The sequence below is a fragment of the Solanum stenotomum genome, chromosome 1 (genome assembly GCF_019186545.1).
Source record: "Solanum stenotomum isolate F172 chromosome 1, ASM1918654v1, whole genome shotgun sequence".
NCBI classification, from domain to species: domain Eukaryota; kingdom Viridiplantae; phylum Streptophyta; class Magnoliopsida; order Solanales; family Solanaceae; genus Solanum; species Solanum stenotomum.
Window position 1 is genome coordinate 5271128 of NC_064282.1, and position 22426 is coordinate 5293553.

Below are 22426 nucleotides of genomic sequence, written 5' to 3' on the forward strand. Positions count from 1 at the left end.
ATCACATAAATAATTTTGTTCACTATGATTTTATTATAATGAAAAAAGGTTAATGTGATTGTGAATTCGCCGCTTGGTTACAATAGTGATATTTTGAAGGTATAAGAAAATATTCTCTTTCGAGCAAGTTGTCACGTGAAAATGAATGTATTGATTAATGCAAATGAACAATCTAACAGGGGGATTCACACAAAAAAAAACATGTTGACGATTAGGCGATCACGAATAACGTGATGATATGTCGTTTAGTAAGATGGATAATATTAGACAAGTGGAAAGAAAGTATTCACACGAAAAAGATCAATCGTAAGATAATTTATCATAAGGCACGTGTGTTTGCAACAAATTTTAAAGTGATAAAAAATACATTACAATTACAAGAAAACATAAAGAAACATAGTTTTATTGATAAAGATCGCGGGTACAAATATGTTCCTCACTTGATTCTTCTGATACTTCAGTCTCTCAACATTTCTCCATGATTCGAGGGTTGTTAGTGACATATTTCTCAAACTAGGAGGATTGGATTTGATCTCTTTATGAATATTTCATGAATTTGCGGAACATTCGAGATGTCTCTCAAAGGGAATATTTTATATAGGCATGAACTAGATATTATGGTTCAGTAGCCTCCAAAAATCCTAATTGGAATTGAACACATATTGTAAAATCTCAACTCGAATTGAACACATCTTGCAGATTTTCACAAAAATTCAATGTCTACAAATGTCCCCTGCTTCAAGGCATGTCGGAGTGTAGACTTGATGAAACTCAAAGACGAGGACAAGGCTTGAAGTACTCATTCTTCCACCTTTGCAGTTTTGTGACTTCAAATTTGCATAATTGATTTATGAGAGAAAAGAAACATAGGTTTATTGATAAACATTATGGGCATAAATATGTTCCTCCCTTGACTCTTCTGATTCTTTTGTCTCTTAAGATTTCTCTATGATTTGAGGGTTGTTAGTGACGTATTTCTCGAACTAGGATGATTTGAATTTGATCTCTTTGTGAATATTTCATGAATTTACGAAATATTCAAGATGCATCTTAAATGGAATATAGTAACCTTTATATAGACATGAACTATGGTTTAGGATTGAGTAACCTCCAAGGATCCTAATTGGAATTGAACACATCTTGTAGAGTCTCAACTCGAATTGAACACATCTTATAGAGTTCCACAAAATTTCAATGTCTACAATGTGAAAATGAACTTATTGGTTAATGAAAATGATTTTTTTTGACCAGGAGATTCACACGAGAAAAAACATGTTGATAGCTAGGCAATCACTAATAACGTGATAATGATATGCCGTTTAATAAGGTGGGATAATACTAGACAAGTGAAAAAAATTCTCACACAAAAAAGACCAATCGTTAGATAGCCTATCACAAGTCATGTGAGAATGAATGTGTCGTTTAATGAGGCATGATTATATTTTTGTGGAAAAAAAATATTTACACGAGAAATATTTGTCACCAGGTAATCTATCACGAATCATGTGATAATGAGTGTGCCATTTAATGATATTAGGGTGGTATTTGTTAGGTGGTAAAAAAATTTCACACAAAAAAGATTTATCACTATAAGTTATTATGATTCACACAATAACGAATATATGTCGTTTAATGAGTGTGGGGGTGATATTTGATAGATGGGAGAAAAATATTCACGCAAAAGAAACCGTCACCAAATAAGTTAGCATTAGTCCAATAATAATAAATGTGTCATATAACGAGAGTCGAGTTGAGTTAATTAGGATATGTGTCATTTAATTAGATTAAAATGACTAATTAAAAGCTTAATCATCCTAAAATTTAATTTGTATGTGATATTTTTGAACCTACTTTATCATAGAAAAAGTCATCTTCCTTTTTTTTTTTGGTCAGAAATCTCTTTTCTAAAAGAGCCGGAATAAAACATGTACATAATTTAAGGAGTAGTTCTTTCCTTTTATTTTAGTTGTCTTCATTCCGCTGGATACATATTATTATTATTTTTAAAATTACTTTTAAATCTTATGATGTTAATATAAATATGATCATGATATTATAAAATGTCTTAATTTTAAATCTAGAAGACCAACTATTAATGGATGATAAAATTATTTGATTTTTCATAATTCGTGAAAAAAATTGACATTTAAAAATGAAAGTGAAAGAACTGGTTTGATATGTTGATTTTGAATTTTAATTTGAAGTTAGGTTACGTGACATTAAAAAATTTAACAATATTTTTCTTCACAATTTTTTTTGTAAGAGCTAGAATCACGTAAAAAGATTCATCACTAGATAAGTTATTATGAATCGCATAAATAATTTTGTCTACTATGATTTTATTATAGAAAAAGGGTCAATGTGATTGTGAATTGTCGTTTTATTATAGTAGTGGTACTTCAGAGATACAAGAAAAGATTCTCGTAAATTGTCACATTGAAACGAGCGTACTGATTAATGAAAATGAAAAAAATTGACTAGGGGATTCACACGAGAAAAAAATATGTTGACATTTAGGTGACCATGAATAACGTGATGATGATATGTCATTTAGTAATGTGGAATAATATTTGACAAGTGAAAAAAAAGTAATCATACGAAAAAGATCAATCATCAAATAATTTATCACAAATCACGTGAAAATGAACATATTGATTAATGAAAATGAAAAAAAATTGTCAGGAGGATTCACACTAGAAAAACATGTTGACATCTAGGCAATTGCGAATAATGTGGTAATGATATGTCCTTTAATAAGATGAATTAATATTTGACAGGAGGAAAAAATACTCACATAAAAAAGATCAAATGTCATAAGTCACGTGAGAATGAATATGTATTTTAATGAGGTAGGGTCATATTTTCGTGGAAGAAAATGATCTACACGATAAAGATTAATCGCCAGATAATCTATCATGAATCATGTAAAATAAATAAATAAATATTTGTGCAAAAATAAACTATAAATAAAAACACACGCAAAAATTATGTAATAAAATGTAAAAAATAATACATAAAAAATTGTGCAAAAATATAATAAGATGTGCAAAATTTGTGCAGAAACTATGCATAAGTAGTGCAAAAATTATGCAGAAAATTACAAAAATAGTGCAGAAATTATGTAAAAAAAATGCAATGTTCCAAAAAGGTTCAAAGGTAATCTTGAATTAACCTCATGCTTCCTATAGTAAACTTCAAATAATACATAATACTCTCTATGTCCTAATTTACATGGCACTCGTAGAATTTGAAGAATCAATCTTGAATTAACCTTATGCTATAATTGTGCATACTATGAACTGTTTCAGAGCTATTTCTGTGTCCTTGAAGGCACCAAACTCGAATGTATGCACCCCTTGTTGCCTTGGAGGTCAATGGACCCCCCCTCCAATGTATCTTTTTGCTGTAAATAAACACGGTAGGGGTCTACGCCATACCCTCCACTACCACGGGAGGTGAAATCCCGAGCAGATGGATTTTATATAAAAAAAAAATGATCAACCATTGCACTATATCGTCAAGAGATTAAGAATCAGTTCTTTACATATCAAAAGAACTGATTTTCTCAAGCAGATGAATTCATAACAACAGATACATTTCAGAAAAAAAAAATTATTACGTTTGGCCAAGTGTATACTTCAAATTTGGCCTCTAAGAAACTAACTGGAATGTACACTGCCAAGCCAAACCATATTGCCAAGCCAAAAACCATATTGCCAAATCTGATCTTTTTTGCATATGCAATTTAGGGGACTCACTCAGTCTATAGAGTTCAAAAGTCACAGCTCATATCCGTTAAACAACAAGCGTTTATTCAGTTAGTTTCAGGTCATTGTTATCTCTCAAAAGCTAGTGAATCTTTAACAGTTTTTATGATGCAGCAAATTTCCGCTCAACTAAACCTGAGACTCAGGTCGAAGATAACTAGAAGTACTCATGAAAAGGGTCATATTCACATAAACTCAGAAATGGAGTCATTGGCTTATACATGCTATTGGATTCCTGCACCATACAAGAAGAACTAGAGATAAGTTCTCGTATCACAATACATTAATATAATCTAGTTGGAAGGAGATGGTTAGAAGTTCTGCATTAGATAGTATGATTAATCTAAAGAGTGTCAAGGGTTACATTTTTTCAACTTGTTATAGCCATAAATTACAAGATCAAATTTCCTCAACTACGTTCATTAAGTCAACGTACTACAAAAAGTTCATTAAAGAATGGAGGAGTGAAAATGAAGGCAATGATCAAATCGTGCTAAAATTCATAGAAGCAAGGGTCAAACAAATTGCTATACACAAGCCACAGGAAATCCTCAACTAATAAAAGATTCGACAAACTGAGGCAGCATGCAGAAAGTTTCACTAACATAAAGAAATCAGCTGACTAATTAAAACATTAAAATCCTAAAATCACACTTCAATTAAGTCAGAAGTATGGCATAAGACTGATTTGCTGAGAAGCAAAAGAGCAATTTTTCTTCAGTTGTCAATGCAGCAGTGACATGACTTCAGAATCTTCATGGAGAAATGACATGGCTTCTAATTCTGCTCGAGCGCCTTACAGGGGTGATGACTTCTTCTCCTCCACTTGCCTAAAATTTAACAAGGAAAAAGCAGAAAATATATCAGTAAGAGAACAGATTTGGGTATTTAAATCCAGAAAATATATACTAAGTCATAACACTCACATGCTTGATAGGAATCCTCTCATATGTAGTGAAACTTCCATAAGAAGGTGAACCCATTGAGAACTCAGATGCAGTCAAGGACTCTCTTTTGTTACTCTTCCTCGGTTTCTTCTCAATGCTTTGAGCCTCATCATTCTCTGATTTGGGGTCTTTCTTGCTATAAGATGAACTTATCTGAAAGCTGCTCATTTCTGAGGGACAAGACTCTCCTGCGACATCGACTTCTGTGGGCCAATTTTGAGAGGAATGCTTCTCCTTGACAACATGGGGTGTTGCAAATTTCTTACTTGAGACTTGATCAGCACGAACTACTACTGGATGCATAGTCTTATCACTTCTCTTCACATAGAAAACTGTAGCAGCAAGCAAACTCAGTGCAAGTGAGGAAATTCCCAGTATCTGATATGCTCCAGCATTATCTCCATCATTTCTATCAATTGGAGACTGCATCATTTCCAAAGTTTGGACATCTTCGACAGCAGAATCATCTTTCACCAAGGTTTCAGGATTGTCGTTCACAGACTCAAATGCAGCATCAGTACTGATAGCATTATCAACAATGTAATCGGATTCAGCCAACTCAAACTGAACATTAGAAGTTGTAAGCCCTTGATCTAAATCCCTTTCTGAAATATTGGCTTCATTCTCCTCAGCTATGACAACAGAGACTTTTTCAGTCTCCACCAAGTCATGCTGACCTTGTTCTAAATCCTTTTCTAAGCTATCAGACTCATTTACTTCAGCTAATTGAATTGTGGAAGCTTCTTCAATCTCCAGCTCATGCGCTTCTTCAATTTCCAATTCATCACCATCATCTAAATCAGCTTTCATTTGAAACTCTTCCTCGTCAGGCTCAGTTTCAGACTCTTCATCATCCTCTTCCAATTCAATTGGTTCAATCTCTATATCCAATTCCTCACTACTAGTACTACCTTTTAAATATCCATCATGATATATGCTGCTACTCTCTTCTAGATCAGTCAAGTTCGCAAATTTTAAAGGCTGTGGGTAATCTACCCTACCGAGGTCATTAATCAACTTTGAGAAATAAGAAATGGCTTCACCTGAATATTGCTTAAAGTAACTATTGGCCTTAGCCAAGACTGGAATATCTGATGGTATGCTGAGATTAGAGAAACTTAAGTCTACAGTCCCGGGAGTAGCAAGTATAGGAGAATTAGTAACTGATATTGATAAGAAAGCAATTACTAGTACCAACAGCAGAGAAAAGAACTTTGATATTGTTAAAGACCTTGGTTTTGCTCTCATTTTTGCTTCAGAAATGTCCTCAGCAACAGGTAGTGCAGGTTCAGCAATTTCCTCAGCAACAGGTATTGCAGCAACAGAAACTTTAGGCCCCTCTTCCTCTTCTTGATCAACTGTTGCTTCAATTAGCATCTCTTCTGAAGAAGAACCATCAGATTCTTTCAGTGAATCTTCAGTTAGAGAACTTTCACTGCCATCTATGTCTGACAAGTTTTCAGACAGTAACTCAGACAAGAAGATGTCATCTAGCTTCTTTGCTTCTCCTACATCCAATCCTTTTCCTTTATTGAGTAAAACTTCAATCATTGGGTTGGGTTTGTAGTGAAGAAACTGAGGCCTTGGAGATAGGTAATTGGTTTTAGGGTCATATGGAGGTAAAGAGGGATCAGCATCAAGTGGGGCTATTGCAGGAGAAACCAGTGGTTCATCATTGCAAATGTCAGAATCCATGGTTACAGTATCAGAAAGGGATTCATCAGATGCATTGTTGCAATTTAAAGGTACCTCCGAAAATGTTACCTTTTTCGGCGCTTTGGTAACTGGAGGAAGACCTTCAACATGAACAATCTCTTTAGGCATCATAACATTCTCAAAAGATTTTTCAGAGTTTTGATTATGTTCTTCAGAATTTGAAGAAAAGAATGTAGCTTTACCGTCAGAGAATGTGATTGAAGTCCTAACAGGATCGTTTCTTTCCACCAAGATTTTCTTTTTAGGTGATTGAGCAATCTTGGAAGAAGCTGAAATAGTCGGAGACATGAAGTTCTTTGAACCCTTTGCCGGTGATTTCAGTTTCGCTGCTTTCGATTCATTCTCCTTTTCTTCATAACCCCATGATGAACCCTCTTTCCCTGGATTAGACACCCTTCTCGCCGAATCTGCAAAAAAACACAAGAAAGTAAATTAAGAAATCTTGAAACATTTCAAATCAAGAAATTTGAGTGAAAGAAGGGGGAAATCACCAGCAGGGCTATTTGCAGGAGTAACAGGGTTGAATCCTCTTTGGGTTGAAAGAACTGAAGGTCTAGAAAAAGGGTTGCCGGTGAAACTTCTTCTGGTGTTTTCAGAGGTTCTTGAATGAAGAGGCGGAACGGGCCTTGCCGAAAGTGGAGAAGGAGATTTGTTAGAAGAAACCGCCATTGATGATAATAAGGAAACCAAGAAAGGTAAGAAAATCGTGTGCAGAGAATAGATAAAGAAATTGAGAGAAAGGAAACTCAAGTAATTGAGAAGATCTTGGAGGATTTTGACTTGATGAAGATGCTGTAAATCTTTGTAACGGCTAGTTTTGAAGAAGGGGCTTTAGGTATTTGAATTCTGCAATTTTTATGACCGTTGGAGTGAAAAACGATCAAAGCAGTTACCTTTGGATGATTGCTTCCTTTTTTTTTCTTTATTCGCCCATAAAAGTGGGTTTTGAATTAAAAATAACAATTTTTTTTATTTAATAGAGCCTTAGAAAAATTATTTTCGCACTCATATCAATTAAAATGTAATAGTAATTAACTGTCTTCTTTTTTTTTGGACCGATAAAAGTAAATTTTGAATTAAAGATAACAAACTGTGATTCAATAGAGCTTCGAAAAAAAAAAATTGCAATCATATCAATTATGTAAGTGTAATTAACTGCTATCTTTTTTTTTTCTTTATTGGCTGATAAAAATGAATTTTGAATTAAAGATAACAAACTTTGATTCAATAGAGCCTCGAAAAAATTGTTTTCGCAATCATATCAATTAAAATGTAATTGTAATAACTGTTGTCTTTTTTTTTTTCTTTATTGACAGAGAAAAGTGAATTTTGAATTAAAGAATAGAGTCTCAAAAAAATATTTTCGCAATCATATCAATTAAAATGTAATTGTAATTAATTACTATCTTATTTTTCTTTATTAGGCGATAAAAGTGGATTTTGAATTAAAGATAACAAACTTTGATTCAATAGATCCTCGAAAAAATATTTTTCGTAATCATATCAATTAAAATGTAATTGTAATGACTACTATCTTTTTTTTTCTTTATTGATCGATAAAAGTGAATTTTGAATTAAAGATAACAACTTTGATTTAATAGAGCCTCGAAAAAAATATTTTTACAATCATATCAATTAAAATGTAATTGTAATTAACTCTATTATTATTAATAGCATTGATGATTGGATATCTAAAGTTAAAAAAATGATAAGTACTAATATGTTTAACCTCTTAAATTATATTAATACCCGAACCTTTATGTGTTACAAAAAACTGACCTAATATAGTCATAACATTAGGGAGTTCGGGTTGGGATGGTTGCAATTCAAATGGGTCTTTGCATCGAGTTCAACCGGTATTAATATTCTTATTTCATGATATTTGTATAGATGTAAATATTGTTTAAAACGTGTAAATATAAAAACCATATTATTAGGAATACATTAATAATAAATATTTTATTTTCTCAATTGTACATGCAGTCCATCCAATTTTATCTCTTTTTATACCATTTATACGGGTGGGGTCCGTTGAATCGACCAGACCGAATTCATAATTTAATTAGATTGGACAAAATTTCTTTAGAGCCCATTAGAAATAAGCCTTTCTAACTCGGCCCAAGTGAGCATGTCGGGTCATAATGAGGCTTGAGTAGTTTGGATCGGGCGGGCCATGGGTCGTAATAAAATGATTAAAAAAATAAGGACAAATTACTTAACTACACTCCTTTACTTACCTTAATATCCATTTATCCCTACTTATTTCAAAATTTTCAAAAATCCATTATTTCCCCCAATTAATAAAATTTGTAAGATACATAAAGATGTGCACAACGCTATGTATCCCGCATGTATCCCGTGCACAACGCTATGTGGAATGTATCAAACGCTATGTATCCCATGCACAACGCTATGTATCCTGCATGTATCATGTGCACAACGCTATGTATCCCGCTATGTGGAATGTATCAAACCTAATGTATCCCGCAAACATCATTTTTAAGGGATTTTTGGTAAATAGAAAACTAGAAGGGATAAGATGTTATTTAGTACTTATAATATGTGGTTCCTATAATTTATACAAATAATAAAGCTAATGTAGAATATACTAAAGATAAGTAAATAACAAGAAGAACTCAGATTCAACCTAATTAATCATTCATATATAAACATTACAAGTTAATTTTCTATTTAGCTAGTTATATACACATTAACGGTTTAGTTTATTTATTAATATCTCTATTTGATTCGAACATTATCATATCAAACTTGATATAATTTCACATAAACTTTAGATCTAAAAAGATCATTTTCTTATACGATTGTACTCAAAATATTTGCATTAGTAATATCATGTAATATTGTCTAGTAAATTTTTATATTAGTATTTTAAAATTTAAAATTTTAATTAAAAAACTATAAAGTGGGTTGGCTTGTCCCGTTTCGACCCACAACCCACTAATAATGATTGGGAAAATTACTTGTGTGTACACTTTTTAAAAAATATTTACGATATTTGTCAACATTATTCTTTTAACTATATTTAACAATTTGGTTGAATGACAGTACTGCTAAAAGTTGCGAATGATAGCACTTTTTGCTAAGTTTGAAAGAACAAAATTATTTAAGTAAGTATTGCTAAAAGTTGACAAAAATGGTAAATTAAAAATATACTTAAAAGTGGTAATTATTAAGTAAATTAAAAATATACTTAAAAGTGATAATTATTAAATAAAAAACCTTCACTTATATAATTTTTCCATAATGATTTTGTGCTTGATATTTTATGGCCCACTGAAATAATGGATCAACCCTAAAGCTTGTGATGACTACTCGGATAAACTTGGTTATTTCATATTAACAAGTATAACTTACATAAATGACTATAGTTTTAGGGTTATTAGATTGAAATAGCTATAAGTATCATATTTTTAAAATAATAGCTACAGTTTGAGTTAAAAAATAGCTAAATTCCATAAACATTTCATTTTTTTTAATACAAAAATACATTCAAAATTAATTCCCACTAAATGAGGTCAGTTAATGTAACTGACAAGGCTATTTTTCAGCCCTTAAACCCACTAATTTGGCACTTTAAAAAATGTAACTGACCTATACCTTATAAGATTCTGATCAGTTTAAAATAGAAAATATGTTCCTTCTTTCTTTTTCATTTCACGCCAAAAGCAAAAATACAATTCCATGGCTACTATCACAGTTTTGATTCGGCATTTTGGAAAATGGAGCTAAGAGAATTGCTATGTAGAATATAGCATTGACGGGATAGTGTTGAAGGAATATGCTTCGTATTCTGATTTAGTTGATTTGATTTTGGTACAATTGAACGTCGATCTTACAAAAAAGTGTATGAAAATCAAATACACTGTCGAAGGTAACGACACGCCTATGGAAATACGTAACGACATGGGTGTGCGCGTATATGTTCAGCTGAAAAAGATCAACACTCAATTTGGAGTATATCCCTTATGTGTAAGTATTTTCGATATTAATATAGTATATTCTGATTCTGGAGAAACTTCTATTGAAGGTGATGTATTGCAACTTGAATACAATCAAGAATTAATTGGTNACATAAATTAGAACAAATAGAGTAATAAATATTATTTTCAAAATTATGTTAAAAAGAAGTACTACAAATCACAATAGCTAACAATTTAAAATATTTTTAAAATCATATAAAAATTTCAATAACTTCTCAAATTCCATAATATGACATAATTTAAAAAAAAATTGTTATAAATTATAATAAATAGTACAATATTTCAACTACTTTAAAAGTATTATAAATTGTAATAAATAATACAAAAATTTAAATTACTTAAAATTTAACGACTTAAAAATATTTTTTTAATGTATTAAAATTTTGGTTAATTGTCAAAACTTTACATGTTCCACATAAATTGGGACATGGACAGTCACACATATTTTTTAAAAAAGATTACATTAAAAGTATTCTATCAATTAACAACATATATTGTTTGAAATTGACGAAAAAAAAACTATAAATTACAATAATTAACAAAATAAATCTCTCGACTCCAACAAATCTATCAATTAATGCTACATAAATTGGGACATGGCAAATAACATATATTATTAAAAAATCAGGTTCAAAATGTACTATAAAATACAATAATTAACAACTTAATATATTAAAGAGACATATAAAAATGGTTAATAGTTGAAATTCTGCGTGTGTCACATAAATTAGAACAAATAGAGTAATAAATATTATTTTCAAAATTATGTTAAAAAAAAGTACTACAAATCACAATAACTAAAAATTTAAAATATTTTTAAAATTATATAAAAAAATAATTTTTCAAATTCCATAATATGACATAAATTAAAATAAAAAAATAATATATATTGCACGGGGTCCTATATCGTGTGTATATATATATAGGTGAAGTAAGAGTTATTATTTCTTAAAAGAAAAAGAAGAAAAAAAGCGTAGAAGCAAAGCATACTTCGTTTAGCCGTAGGACCAAATCATCTTCTTCTTCAAGAAACAGAGTCTTGTCCACACAACGCCTTTGCTCTTTCAATCCGCCATGTCCCTCTTCTTTCGTTCCTTACCCACCATAGCCATTCGCTCTAAACCTTCTCCTCTCACCTCTCTACCTTTTTTCTTCATTAATTTCCATACCCCCACTACCCACAACCCCACTTCACTTATCAACCGCACTCTTTCTTCTACTTCTGTCTCCGCTTCTCCCACTACTCCTGAAACAGTTGTCGTCCCTAACACCAAAATTTCTCCATCTCCGAATGCCCTTCAATGGGTAACTAGGAACCAATACTGCGGTGAATTGTCTGAAGAAGATGTGGGTAAACGGGTTCGACTTTGTGGGTGGGTCGCCCTTCATCGGATTCATGGGGGTCTCACTTTCGTCAACCTTAGAGACCAAACTGGAATTGTTCAGGTGATTTTACATCTTTATGCAATTATTATTATTGGATTGACTTTTAATCTTACACCCCCACTATTTGAATGCAAAATTTTATCAAAGGGGGGCCTAGTTGATTGATTGATAACAGTAACACCCCATTGTTATATGCAAGTCTCATATAATAGAAGTTTTACACTTCTGAAAGTTTGCCTATGATTTCTTTAAGTGGTCATCCTGTAGTATTTGAATGAAATTGGACCCAAAAGAGTGGGATGGATATAGATGATTCATGTACTGCACAACTAGTTTTCCGTTTTGACATTGTTGATCGATTAATTGTCATCCCCATTGGGAAGGGTACATCCTTAGAAGATTTTATCTTTATTTAGAGACAAGTGGCTTTCAATTGAGGCCTAGTTGATTGATTGTCTGTTTGTTATCCCATGTTATCTTTAAGGGGAATCCCTTTGAATGAAATGGGACCTGAATAGTTATAGAAATTTATATGCGCGCAAGTAGTGTTGAATTGATGAGAAGTTGCTGATTAGTCTCCTAATTTGCTCCTCTTGAAGTTTTCTCTTTATGCGTTATCTGTAGAAATTGAAGTTTCTCAAAGTTTGCTTGTGTTATATTGATGTCAATGTATTGGACCTAGTTGGTGATGGAACTGTTAATTTCAGATTACTACACTTCCTGATGATTTTCCTGATGCTCATTCTACTGTGAGAGATCTGAGACTCGAATATGTGGTTGCCATTGAAGGTGTTGTTCGGTCTAGGCCAGCTGAGTCTGTCAACAAAAAGATGAAAACTGGCACGATAGAGGTAACTTATGATGACCTTTGAATCACCTCAATTATTTCTCTTCTTCCTTCCATCCTTTTTGGTGAGTGTCAAACTTCTGTCTCTCCTCGTTTATGTTAGCTTAGTTTTGTACTTGGTATAATCACATTCAATGGTTAATCGTAACAATTGAGAATCGTGTGGCAGTTCGAAAGATATATTTACCTTAAAAACTTATAAAAGATCTTCAAGGCATTGGCATGTTGAAAATGTTGCAGAAATTATGATAGTTTACATGAACTTCCAATTTGTAAGGCTCTGATCTTGCATAATCTTACTTGAATCATGTAAAGCTTTTCCATTAGCTTCCCAGCTTTCTCTGGCTACTGCTTCTGTCATGAGGCATCTTTTTATCCAGACTCAAAAAATATGTGCATGCACCTCAACTATTCCACCGGGTACCTGCTGCCTTCCACCGGGACATATATGGGAGGTATCAGCAGGGGCGGACCCACATGGCTCATGCCGGGTGCTCGAGCACCCATTAGCCTCATCTCGGAATATAATATCTATGTAGAAATTAAGAGGTATTTGTATAAAATTAACATAGAGCACTCAATGAATAAATGATTTGATTGGCCCATTGGCTCTAGGGTGGGTGGTTAAGGTTCTTTTAGTGTTGTTAAGCCCGAGTTCAAATCTCATTGTTAACATGTATTTTTTATATTTTTGACTCCGCCACTTTCAGAGCACCCACAACCTTATCCTAGATCCACCACTGGGTATCAGGTACTTCTTCCCACCAAAGCTTGAGCATATAGGAAGAAAATCACTTAGTAATTTTTGGCTCCTCATGATTCCCTGTCCACTTTATTGACCAGTAGGCCACAACCCTGTGCATGGCATACATCTTTTCATAATGAACGCTAAACAGCATATGGGATGACTTGGTACTGATCCAATTGGTGTGATTAACCAGTAGTGGTTCTTATGCCATAGTGTAGTGTATTGCAATTAAAATAGTTAAATGTTACTGAAAAGATATGAGAAAGAGCATATGACATACATTTTAATTTTGGATAAATTGACCTCTAATCCGAAGTGCTAAGTTTTTCAATAATAACTTAAGTAATACTAGTCAATTAAGTCAGAAACTTAATAAGGGCCTTAGTCAAATCTCTTAAACCTGAGACTCTGTTCTTATCATCCAAGGACTTTTGTCTTTCTGCTTCATGATCATCTAATTTTTTCTTAATAGATTGGATCTTTTTAGTGGCTTTGTCTATATCTCATCATACTAAATTTATTCTATATGCTAGTTTCTTAACAAAGTTTTTAATATTTCCACTAATTGGTTATGCATGCAGGTTGCTGCAGAGGATGTCCAGGTGTTGAATGCAGTAAGATTGAAGTTGCCCTTCTTGGTAACAACTGCAGATGATGCAAAGGATTCATCTAAAGAAGAAATCAGATTGCGGTAACTAATGAAAGTTCTATAGCTGTTTGCTGAATCTTTTTTTCTCTTTCTTTTCTGTTTCATGTTAGACCCCCCTGTCAGACCCCACTTGTGGGATTGGCGTTGGGTATGTTTGCTGCTGTTGTAAATATGATAGCAATATTTGTCTGATTAGATAGTTTTGCGACTTAAAGTAATTTATATTTTGATGATATCAAAGTCAATGACGTAATTACTAGCTGGCAAATCCTTTTATTTTTTGACGAATATGTTGCTGGAGCTTTACACCAAATCTTAATATGATCTGGAAGGGTGATCTAAATCGTTATTCTCCACCTTTATTGGTGAGGGGTCAAAACCAAGAACTTCTTGCATTTCTTTTCTCTTTCTTAGAAAAGTGTCTTGAATTTTACTAGTAGTATTGGGTCTGGGACCTAATTGTAGACTGGAAACTCAGCAAACAGTGGCATTTATCTGTACTTATTGAAAATGGAATAAACATTAGTGCCTTTTCTCTATAACGACACAATTTGGGCGAGGGGGATCACGTTGGAAGTAATTGAACTTTATAAGGCTTTGTGCTCTAGATTTCTTCTTGTATCTCTTTGCTGGTACCTTGCTTCCCTCTTCGTCAATACACAGTTATTTTTTTTATTTGCTCTATATTTTTCCTGTGGAATCGAACCACCACAACATACCAATACTAATCCCACAAGTGGGTATGGGGAGGGTGGTGTGTACACAGCCTTACCCCTACCTTGTGAACATTTATTTTTCTGGTGGAATCCATGCATGTTAAATTCCAATTCAGGAAAAAAGATCCAGGATAGAAGTTGCATTTAGAAATTATTGGTTTCTATGTAGGTGCTAAAAGTTGTCTTCTGAGGAATCTCTCTCGTCTCTAAAAAGTGCCTCTGTTCTTGTTTTGAAGTGCTTAGACCTCCCCCAATTTTGTTCTTAGTAATGAAATTTTCTTACAGGAATTGATCCATTTGATCTTTTGATACTTTACTTGGAATCTCGAGAGTAGAAAAAAATGAATGAACTTATGCACTCAAAATGGTTTTGTCTTTTTCTAGATAAGCGTTTTGATACGTCGTTTTTTGCTTCTTTTTCTACCAGTGCTTTTCTATTGATGTGATAAGGGCATAGTCCAGCTTACTTACCTTTCTCATAAAAAAGAAACTATTTATTAAATAGCAAGGGCATAGTCCAGCTCTCTTGCACATATCAAATATCAGCTCTGATTTGTTTCGGATCTTGTTGTTTTTCTTGTTATATGTATATATTCTGTGAATACAATCCTTTTTTTCATTGCAGAAACAATTCCCTTTTCCTTAAAACTTTGTACCCATTTCTTATATTGACACAGTGCTTCTTGCTAGAAACTAATCTTGTACACATTTTTAGATATCGATGCCTTGATTTACGTCGTCCGCAGATGAGCTCAAATATAATCTTGCGACATAGAGTAGTGAAACTTCTTCGACGATACCTAGAAGATGTGCATGATTTTGTTGAGGTAATATGTTTGCCCTCTAATTGTATTTTTTATAATATTCTTCTTTTTTTCTGTTGTGAATAAGTAATTAGGTTATCTGGTCTTGATGAAATTGTTGCCTTTTTATTTTCTTTTATTTGTTGTGTGGCTTCTGTTGTTAGTGTTGACCCCAACATTCTCATGGTTACAAGGTAGATTGAGACACCAATACTATCTAGATCTACTCCTGAAGGTGCTCGTGATTATTTGGTTCCTTCAAGAGTCCAGGTATTCTTTACTTATCTTCTGTTTTGCTACTTTTATTGCTAATTCAGTCCCTCTATTTCCTGTTTTTCTAAAGGAAGACTGTTGGTACAAAAGTAGCGAGTCTTCTTGAAAATAACAGTGCTTGTTCCTCCAGTTCTTTGATTTATTCTTCATTCTCTTTTACCTTTGAATTTAAATACATTTATGGAGAACAAGGAGAATTGTGCTTCACAAATTGACAAAATGAGAGTTTGTCCAAAATTATTATCCATGGGATGTCTAGAAAATCATTGAACTTACTATTATAGTTTTTTGATAGGCATACTAATTGAATAAAGTCTCTCTCTAGTTATTTCTCCACGACATTAAATTTATTTTGTGGTTGTGTTATAAAGCCAGGAACATTTTATGCACTACCCCAGAGTCCACAGCTGTTCAAGCAAATGCTGATGGTCTCCGGTTTTGATAAATATTATCAAATAGCAAGGTAATTCATTTATATAGTAGCAATTTTATATATTTCTACTTCAAATCTCTTGCATACAAAGTTCATGGTGATCCAGATTTAAAGCTCAGGCATTTCCAATGCTAAAACTAGGTGAAGCAATATAGTTTTATTGACACCTAAGAGTAGTTATCTTATTCTTAAAATAAAGAAAAGAAATGTACTCATGAGCATGCCCCATAAGCTAGACTCACGTTGGTCTGTACTGTGTAATTTTCAGGTGCTTTAGGGATGAAGATTTGAGAGCCGACAGACAACCCGAGTTTACACAGCTAGATATGGAAATGGCTTTCACTTCTATGGAGGACATGCTGAAGCTCAATGAGGATTTGATTAGAAAGGTTAGATGTCAATGAAAGGAGTAAGCTCTGTTAAAGTGTTAATTATAAAAAAACAGCATCAACTTTAAAATACTGGATAGAGTATTGTTTCCTCCAGGTTATGCAGTGCAGCTCAAGTTTTTGGGGACTATTTGCACTATCGAAGAACTAATGTAACATAGAGATGCATATGCAGAGATCTATTTCACCAGAGGTGCTGGAAATAACAAAGTTGTGAAATGATTGCCACATTTTTATTAGTTATTTATTAGATCACCAAATATATATATGGTGTCAATCATAGGGAGTATGCGTGCCAGTACTGGTGTTGGTTATAGTTTTGGTAAGATAGGAAAATGATGCTAGAGTTGAGCCATTGTACCTTAGTCACATTATACATAAAACAACTAGAGCGTTGTGTATATCTTAAAGGAAGTTTCTCCTGCCAGAAAATAATAATCTGCTCTATGATTCCTTTTTTGGTATTCCTCCCTTATTAGTGTGCATTGAGGCGAAAACATAGGTGATATCTTCCCATCTGTCTAAGCCTTGGTGAAATAAAGTTACCCGGTGTTTGTGCTAGTGGTAGATAGCCTTGATGGATAAAGTTACATAGGTGGTAGCTTTTTTCGTAGTAATAGTGGGCCGGTCTCATGAGATCTATGCCGTCCATCAGAATCAAATGAAGGTCGAAGGACCATTCTATTCATTACCCTGTGGAATTAGTCGAGGTGTGGGCAAGTTGGTTTTGACACGGCGGTTGCCAGAAAAAAAGTTGTGCATTGAGCTTCTTCTCTTACGGAGACACGAGTGTAATTGCTGAACTGGGATATATAGCTAAATTTCTTAAAATGTAACCTGATACGCAGTGAAACTGACAACTAAAATTTCTCTTTCTTTTGGTTTACAGCATATGACCTGTCCTAATTACTATAGTATTTACACTATGACATGAGTCAATATTGGCATATGGGTATTTCTTGTGTTAGCAATATAATCTATCCTCTTGTTCTTTCATCTAAGTTTTAGCACTCTTTAAAGATTTTAAGTTGTGTGATTCTAGTCCTGCATGGCACCGAGTGTCTAAGACATTATCTTTGGAGGGTGCCTTGCTTTTGCCTCTTATCTCTATCTTGAAATTCTAGTTTTTACATGAAGTGGAATGACATCATACAATTTTGCTTAAAAATTGCTAAGCCTGCATTTCATGTTCCAAAAGAGTGTTGTCAGAAATTTACTGGATGATTTTCTGAAGTCCTCAATGGGCCATTGTTATTTAGTTTTTTTTTTGCACAGTTAAAAATCCTAAACAAGTGAACTTTTACCTTTCTATATTTGTAAAAAATAATTCAGTGCAAGTGATGCATGATCACATCTTTATTGCAGGTCTTTCAGGAAATTCAAGGTGTCCAACTGCCAAACCCTTTTCCAAGGCTTACATATACTGAAGCAATGAGTCGATATGGTTCAGACAGACCAGATACTCGTTTTGATGTTGAATTGCAAGATGTAATTCTTCTGCTGACTCCAATATAGATCTTTGTTCTTTTTTTGTTTCTGTTTTTCTTGGAAATGTACTTTTTCTTTCTTGCTTTGATGAACGTGTAGTTGTTGTCTAGCTGACATGCTTTTTATGCTTTCTCTTACACTTTTGGCTTGGGGCTTTGGGGTGGAGGGGGGGAGGCAGAAGCAGAGGTATCATGCCAATTAATTTAGACTATGACCCAGTTCACTTTCATAGGATTTTAGTATATTTTGATTTATATTTTGCACAAAGATTTTGCTGTTTTATCTGTACAACTGATAGAGTTTAAGTGCATCTTATTCTACAAGCTCACTGCTTCTGTGTTAAAACTTCCTCTCCTTGTCTATGTAGTTGTATTATTTCCAAAGATGCTCCACATGAAGAAATTCAACTAAATACATCAAAATTCATGATACCACCCTGTAGCTGATGATACTTGTTTTGTTTGAAATGCAGGTGTCCGACATTTTCTCCAATACCACATTCAAGGTTTTCTCAGATGCCTTAGCAAGTGGAGGAATTATTAAGGCCTTATGTGTGCCTTGTGGGACAAAAACTTACTCAAATACTGCTTTGAAGAAAGGCGACATTTACAAAGAAGCAATCAAATCTGGAGCAAAGGGTTTACCTTTTTTAAAGGTCTTGAATGACGGTAATGGAAGTACTCTTATTGGCAATGAGTGCACGAGCTTGTTTGCTTATAAGCCAAAAGCCATATGTTACGAGTTCTAACTTATGAGTTTTGGCTTATTTTTATCTTTTTGGTTTAAAAACAAGTGCTTAAAAGATTTTTTTTTTTTTACCCAAATACTATTAAAGTGCTTAAAAGCTATTTTGGCTTAAAAGCACTTAAAATAAGCCAATCCAAACAGGCTCTAAATTATATATTTTGTGTAGTTTTACTTCTGGTTCAATTATAGCCCCGTATATGACATTCTTCTTGAAGTTTAGTAGTTTTTTTGGGTAGACTTCCCGCAATGAACAGATTTGCTCAATAATTGCCATACAACAAGACAATTCCTTCCATCCGCCACAAAAGTCCATAACCTTCAAAAAAGTATGTTTGAAGAAGAAATAGGTGCAGGAGATATGGGCCATATCGAGGCTTCAAGTCATGTGGATGTACCTTAAAGTTTCTCTTGCCATAAATTGGTTACTGTAATTTCTCAGGGAGCATTGAAGGGATTCCAGCGCTGGTTTCTAGTTTGGATACAACAAAGAAAGAGGAATTGCTGAATCAGTTCTCTGCAGTACCAGATGATCTTATCTTGTTTGCTGTTGGGCACCATGCAGAAGTCAATAAATCATTGGATCGTCTGAGAATATATGTAGCACATGAACTGGGTTTAATTGACAATGTGAGTTTCTGATGTCCAAATTCGGGTCTACATATGTGCTTATCTGCAGAAGACTTAGGTTCATGACTAGCATCTTGTATGTTCTAACGTCCATCTTTCCTTCGTTCATGTATCTAGTCCAGGCATTCAATACTTTGGGTGACTGACTTTCCAATGTTTGAGTGGAACGACTCCGAACAGAGACTTGAGGTACGGTGGCATGAGTTATCTTCCATGATGTATGTGCACTTTCAGTCCATCAGTCATTTTGCTTCTCGGTCTTAGGTGGTCTACTTTTGAATATTGAGGAGAAGTAAAATAAGCAACCGCCCAAGGTGTCCTTTATTAATGTGAGGTATGGTGTCCTTAATGGCGCATGAGGTCCATGAAAGAAAATAAGGAAGAACTCGATGATTGATTATCAAAGGAAAGGAATTAGAACACCAAAAGAACTCAATGTTTATGTTTAATGCCACCGCATACTTGGCTCGTTGTTGGTGAATATGAGTTTCACAATTATTTTATGTGGTATTGTTCTTACCTGTTACGACCTTACTAGCTGGAGAGGTACAACCCTGTTCTTTAATGGCCTGACCATTTTCTATAATCATGACCTTGATTTCTCTAATATGCGTTCCGTTCAGTACCTCAAAGCTCTACATATCAAGACCTAGAAGGCACAAGTCAATACATTCATACCAATCAAGAATTCTACCTTTAGAGCTCTCACCAGTAGCTAGAAGACTTGCTTATTTGTTAAATTGAGAAACTCAAATAGAACTTTTAGATGTGTAACAGTAACTTGGATTGTTTGTCACATTTCTCTTTGAAGATAGAAGAAATTTGAGTCTCTGCTTTTGAAGAATATGAGCTGGTATGTGCCTTACATTAATTATTAGGACTGATCTAGCGAGGATATCCTTGCTTTTACCTTTCAGTGTGGCAATCAAATAAACAGTACTAATTCTCAAAAAGCCTGTCAATCAAATAAGGGTGTTTTTTCTAAGACTAATCTGTTATGATATTTTGTTATGTGAAGTGACCATAATTTTCCTACAGGCTTTGCATCATCCTTTCACTGCACCTAATCCAGAAGATATGAATAACCTCTCTTCTGCCCGTGCCTTAGCTTATGACATGGTTTACAATGGTGTTGAGGTACATAATTCATGTTCTCCTTACTAGTTGCTTCAGTGATAGAAGATAATAATGTGATGAAGATAAATTATTTTCTGTTGTTACCTTACATCTTGAATTAGATTGGTGGAGGAAGCTTGAGAATTTACAAGCGGGAAGTCCAAGAGAAGGTTCTTGATATTGTTGGCATTTCCCGAGAGCAGGTAAGTTGGCTCCTTTGGCTTGCATTGCATCCAGTGATTGTCCAGTTTTATGATGTATTTCCTTTTTTGCGGAAAGAACCTTTGTGTTTATGGAATAGTCCAGATTATGCACTTTCCTTAAATTCATTTTTGTAATTTGATTTTTCCTCGAATCTTGTGTTTTAGTCTACTTACACATGGTACTATATTTGCACTTTATGAATCTAAAATCTTACTGGAAACAAATATAGGCAAGTTTGTTAGTATAAAAAGGAAGGGTGATTTGTGGATTGTGGGTGTGTACGTACAGCTGGACAAGGTTTTAGGGTCACTGATGGTAAAAGTTCTTATTTTTGAGTGAAATCCTGCATTTGATGTTGTTCTTGATCTTTGCTAAATTCTGACAGGACTTGAACCAATTTTGCCAGTGAGTCAATTGAAACTAACATATGGATATGTTGTCTCGTTTGTGGCAGGCTGAAGCAAAATTTGGCTATCTTTTGGAGGCTCTGGATATGGGTGCTCCTCCACACGGTATTGCAGAATGCTTTCTGTTTTGACACTAAATTTGCTGGCACGAGGCAAACTCTTCTGCTAATCAAATGTTACAGGAGTTTGTATATTAGTACTACATTATATGAAGACCTCCTTTCCCTATCTGCTATGAAACAAATAAGCTAGATTTGAACTTCTGTAGTGTCCTGGACTTGAGGAATAGACCTTTGAAGCCAAATACAATGCTAGGATGCCATGGGCCTCTAAAGTACAATTCTAAAAAGAACCTATAATCTTGCCTTTATATCTACTGCTAATAATTCTAAAGTGGAACTTCAAACCTGAGCTAGGAACATGGTGGAGCTTTTCTCCCCCGAAAATCTCCTTGTTATACATCGTTCAGACAGTGTTCTTACTAATTCCTAGAACCTTTTTAGAGCAGTTGCTTCTTCAGGCTTATAGTTTCTATTATGTGTCCCTGAGAAATCTTGCATTGTTCGTGTGATTGGTACTTAAGATTGTGATTACTAAATATGTTGCAGGAGGAATTGCTTATGGATTGGATAGATTGGTGATGCTCTTGGCAGGATCTCAGTCCATTAGGGATGTTATAGCTTTTCCGAAGACAACAACTGCTCAATGTGCCCTTACTCATTCACCATCAGAGGTTGATCCACAACAGCTTAAAGATCTTTCGTTGCAGAAGATATAGTTTCTTGATTTATTTTGGGAAGTATTATGTACTGGAGAAGTTGAGAAAAGCACAAAGGGTAACGGTAGATTATCATCGTGGGATTGTTTTCCAAGGACATTGTTATCTTGAAATATTGATATTGTATCACCAATATAATTAGGTTCCAGTTTTGCCTTGCTGAGAGTGAAGAGGGATATTTTTAACTTGTGAAATTATGAATGCTTGTAGTTTATGGACATACTGATGAGGGAAAGGATTCGACTTTCATCCTTACTGAATGCTGTCATTTTTTCTTCTTCAAATAATTCTTTGGTATAATTACACCAAATGACCCTTCGGTCAATTTAATGACCAAAAAATAGCCAGCTTCTTTCTTCTTCTTTTGTGTGATGTTACTGCTGC

The 22426-nt window shown here is 33.8% G+C and overlaps 2 protein-coding genes across 3 annotated transcripts; one reads left to right on the forward strand and one right to left on the reverse strand.

The window, feature by feature from the left end:
- Positions 1–4231: 4231 nt before the first annotated feature.
- On the reverse strand, positions 4232–7246 carry LOC125853709 (uncharacterized). The gene is made up of 3 exons (XM_049533441.1): positions 6922–7246; positions 4694–6837; positions 4232–4597 (listed from the first exon to the last, which is right to left on the reverse strand). Exons 1-3 carry the CDS (start codon positions 7097–7099, stop codon positions 4523–4525), a joined length of 2397 nt encoding a protein of 798 aa, XP_049389398.1. The 5' UTR covers positions 7100–7246; the 3' UTR covers positions 4232–4522.
- Positions 7247–11409: 4163 nt separating this feature from the next.
- On the forward strand, positions 11410–22292 carry LOC125867568 (aspartate--tRNA ligase, chloroplastic/mitochondrial). 2 transcript variants are annotated; one of them, XM_049548118.1, is made up of 15 exons: positions 11410–11877; positions 12525–12668; positions 13994–14103; positions 15493–15604; positions 15779–15850; positions 16225–16316; positions 16555–16675; positions 18041–18163; positions 18636–18831; positions 19350–19537; positions 19655–19726; positions 20576–20674; positions 20776–20856; positions 21312–21369; positions 21873–22292. In XM_049548118.1, the coding sequence occupies exons 1-15, from the start codon at positions 11506–11508 to the stop codon at positions 22040–22042; spliced, it is 2010 nt and encodes a 669-aa protein (XP_049404075.1). In that variant the 5' UTR covers positions 11410–11505; the 3' UTR covers positions 22043–22292. The 2 variants fall into 2 exon arrangements, with proteins under 2 accessions (XP_049404075.1, XP_049404083.1); XM_049548126.1 differs by lacking the exons at positions 20576–20674; positions 20776–20856; positions 21312–21369; positions 21873–22292 and adding an exon at positions 19802–20451.
- Positions 22293–22426: the final 134 nt, after the last annotated feature.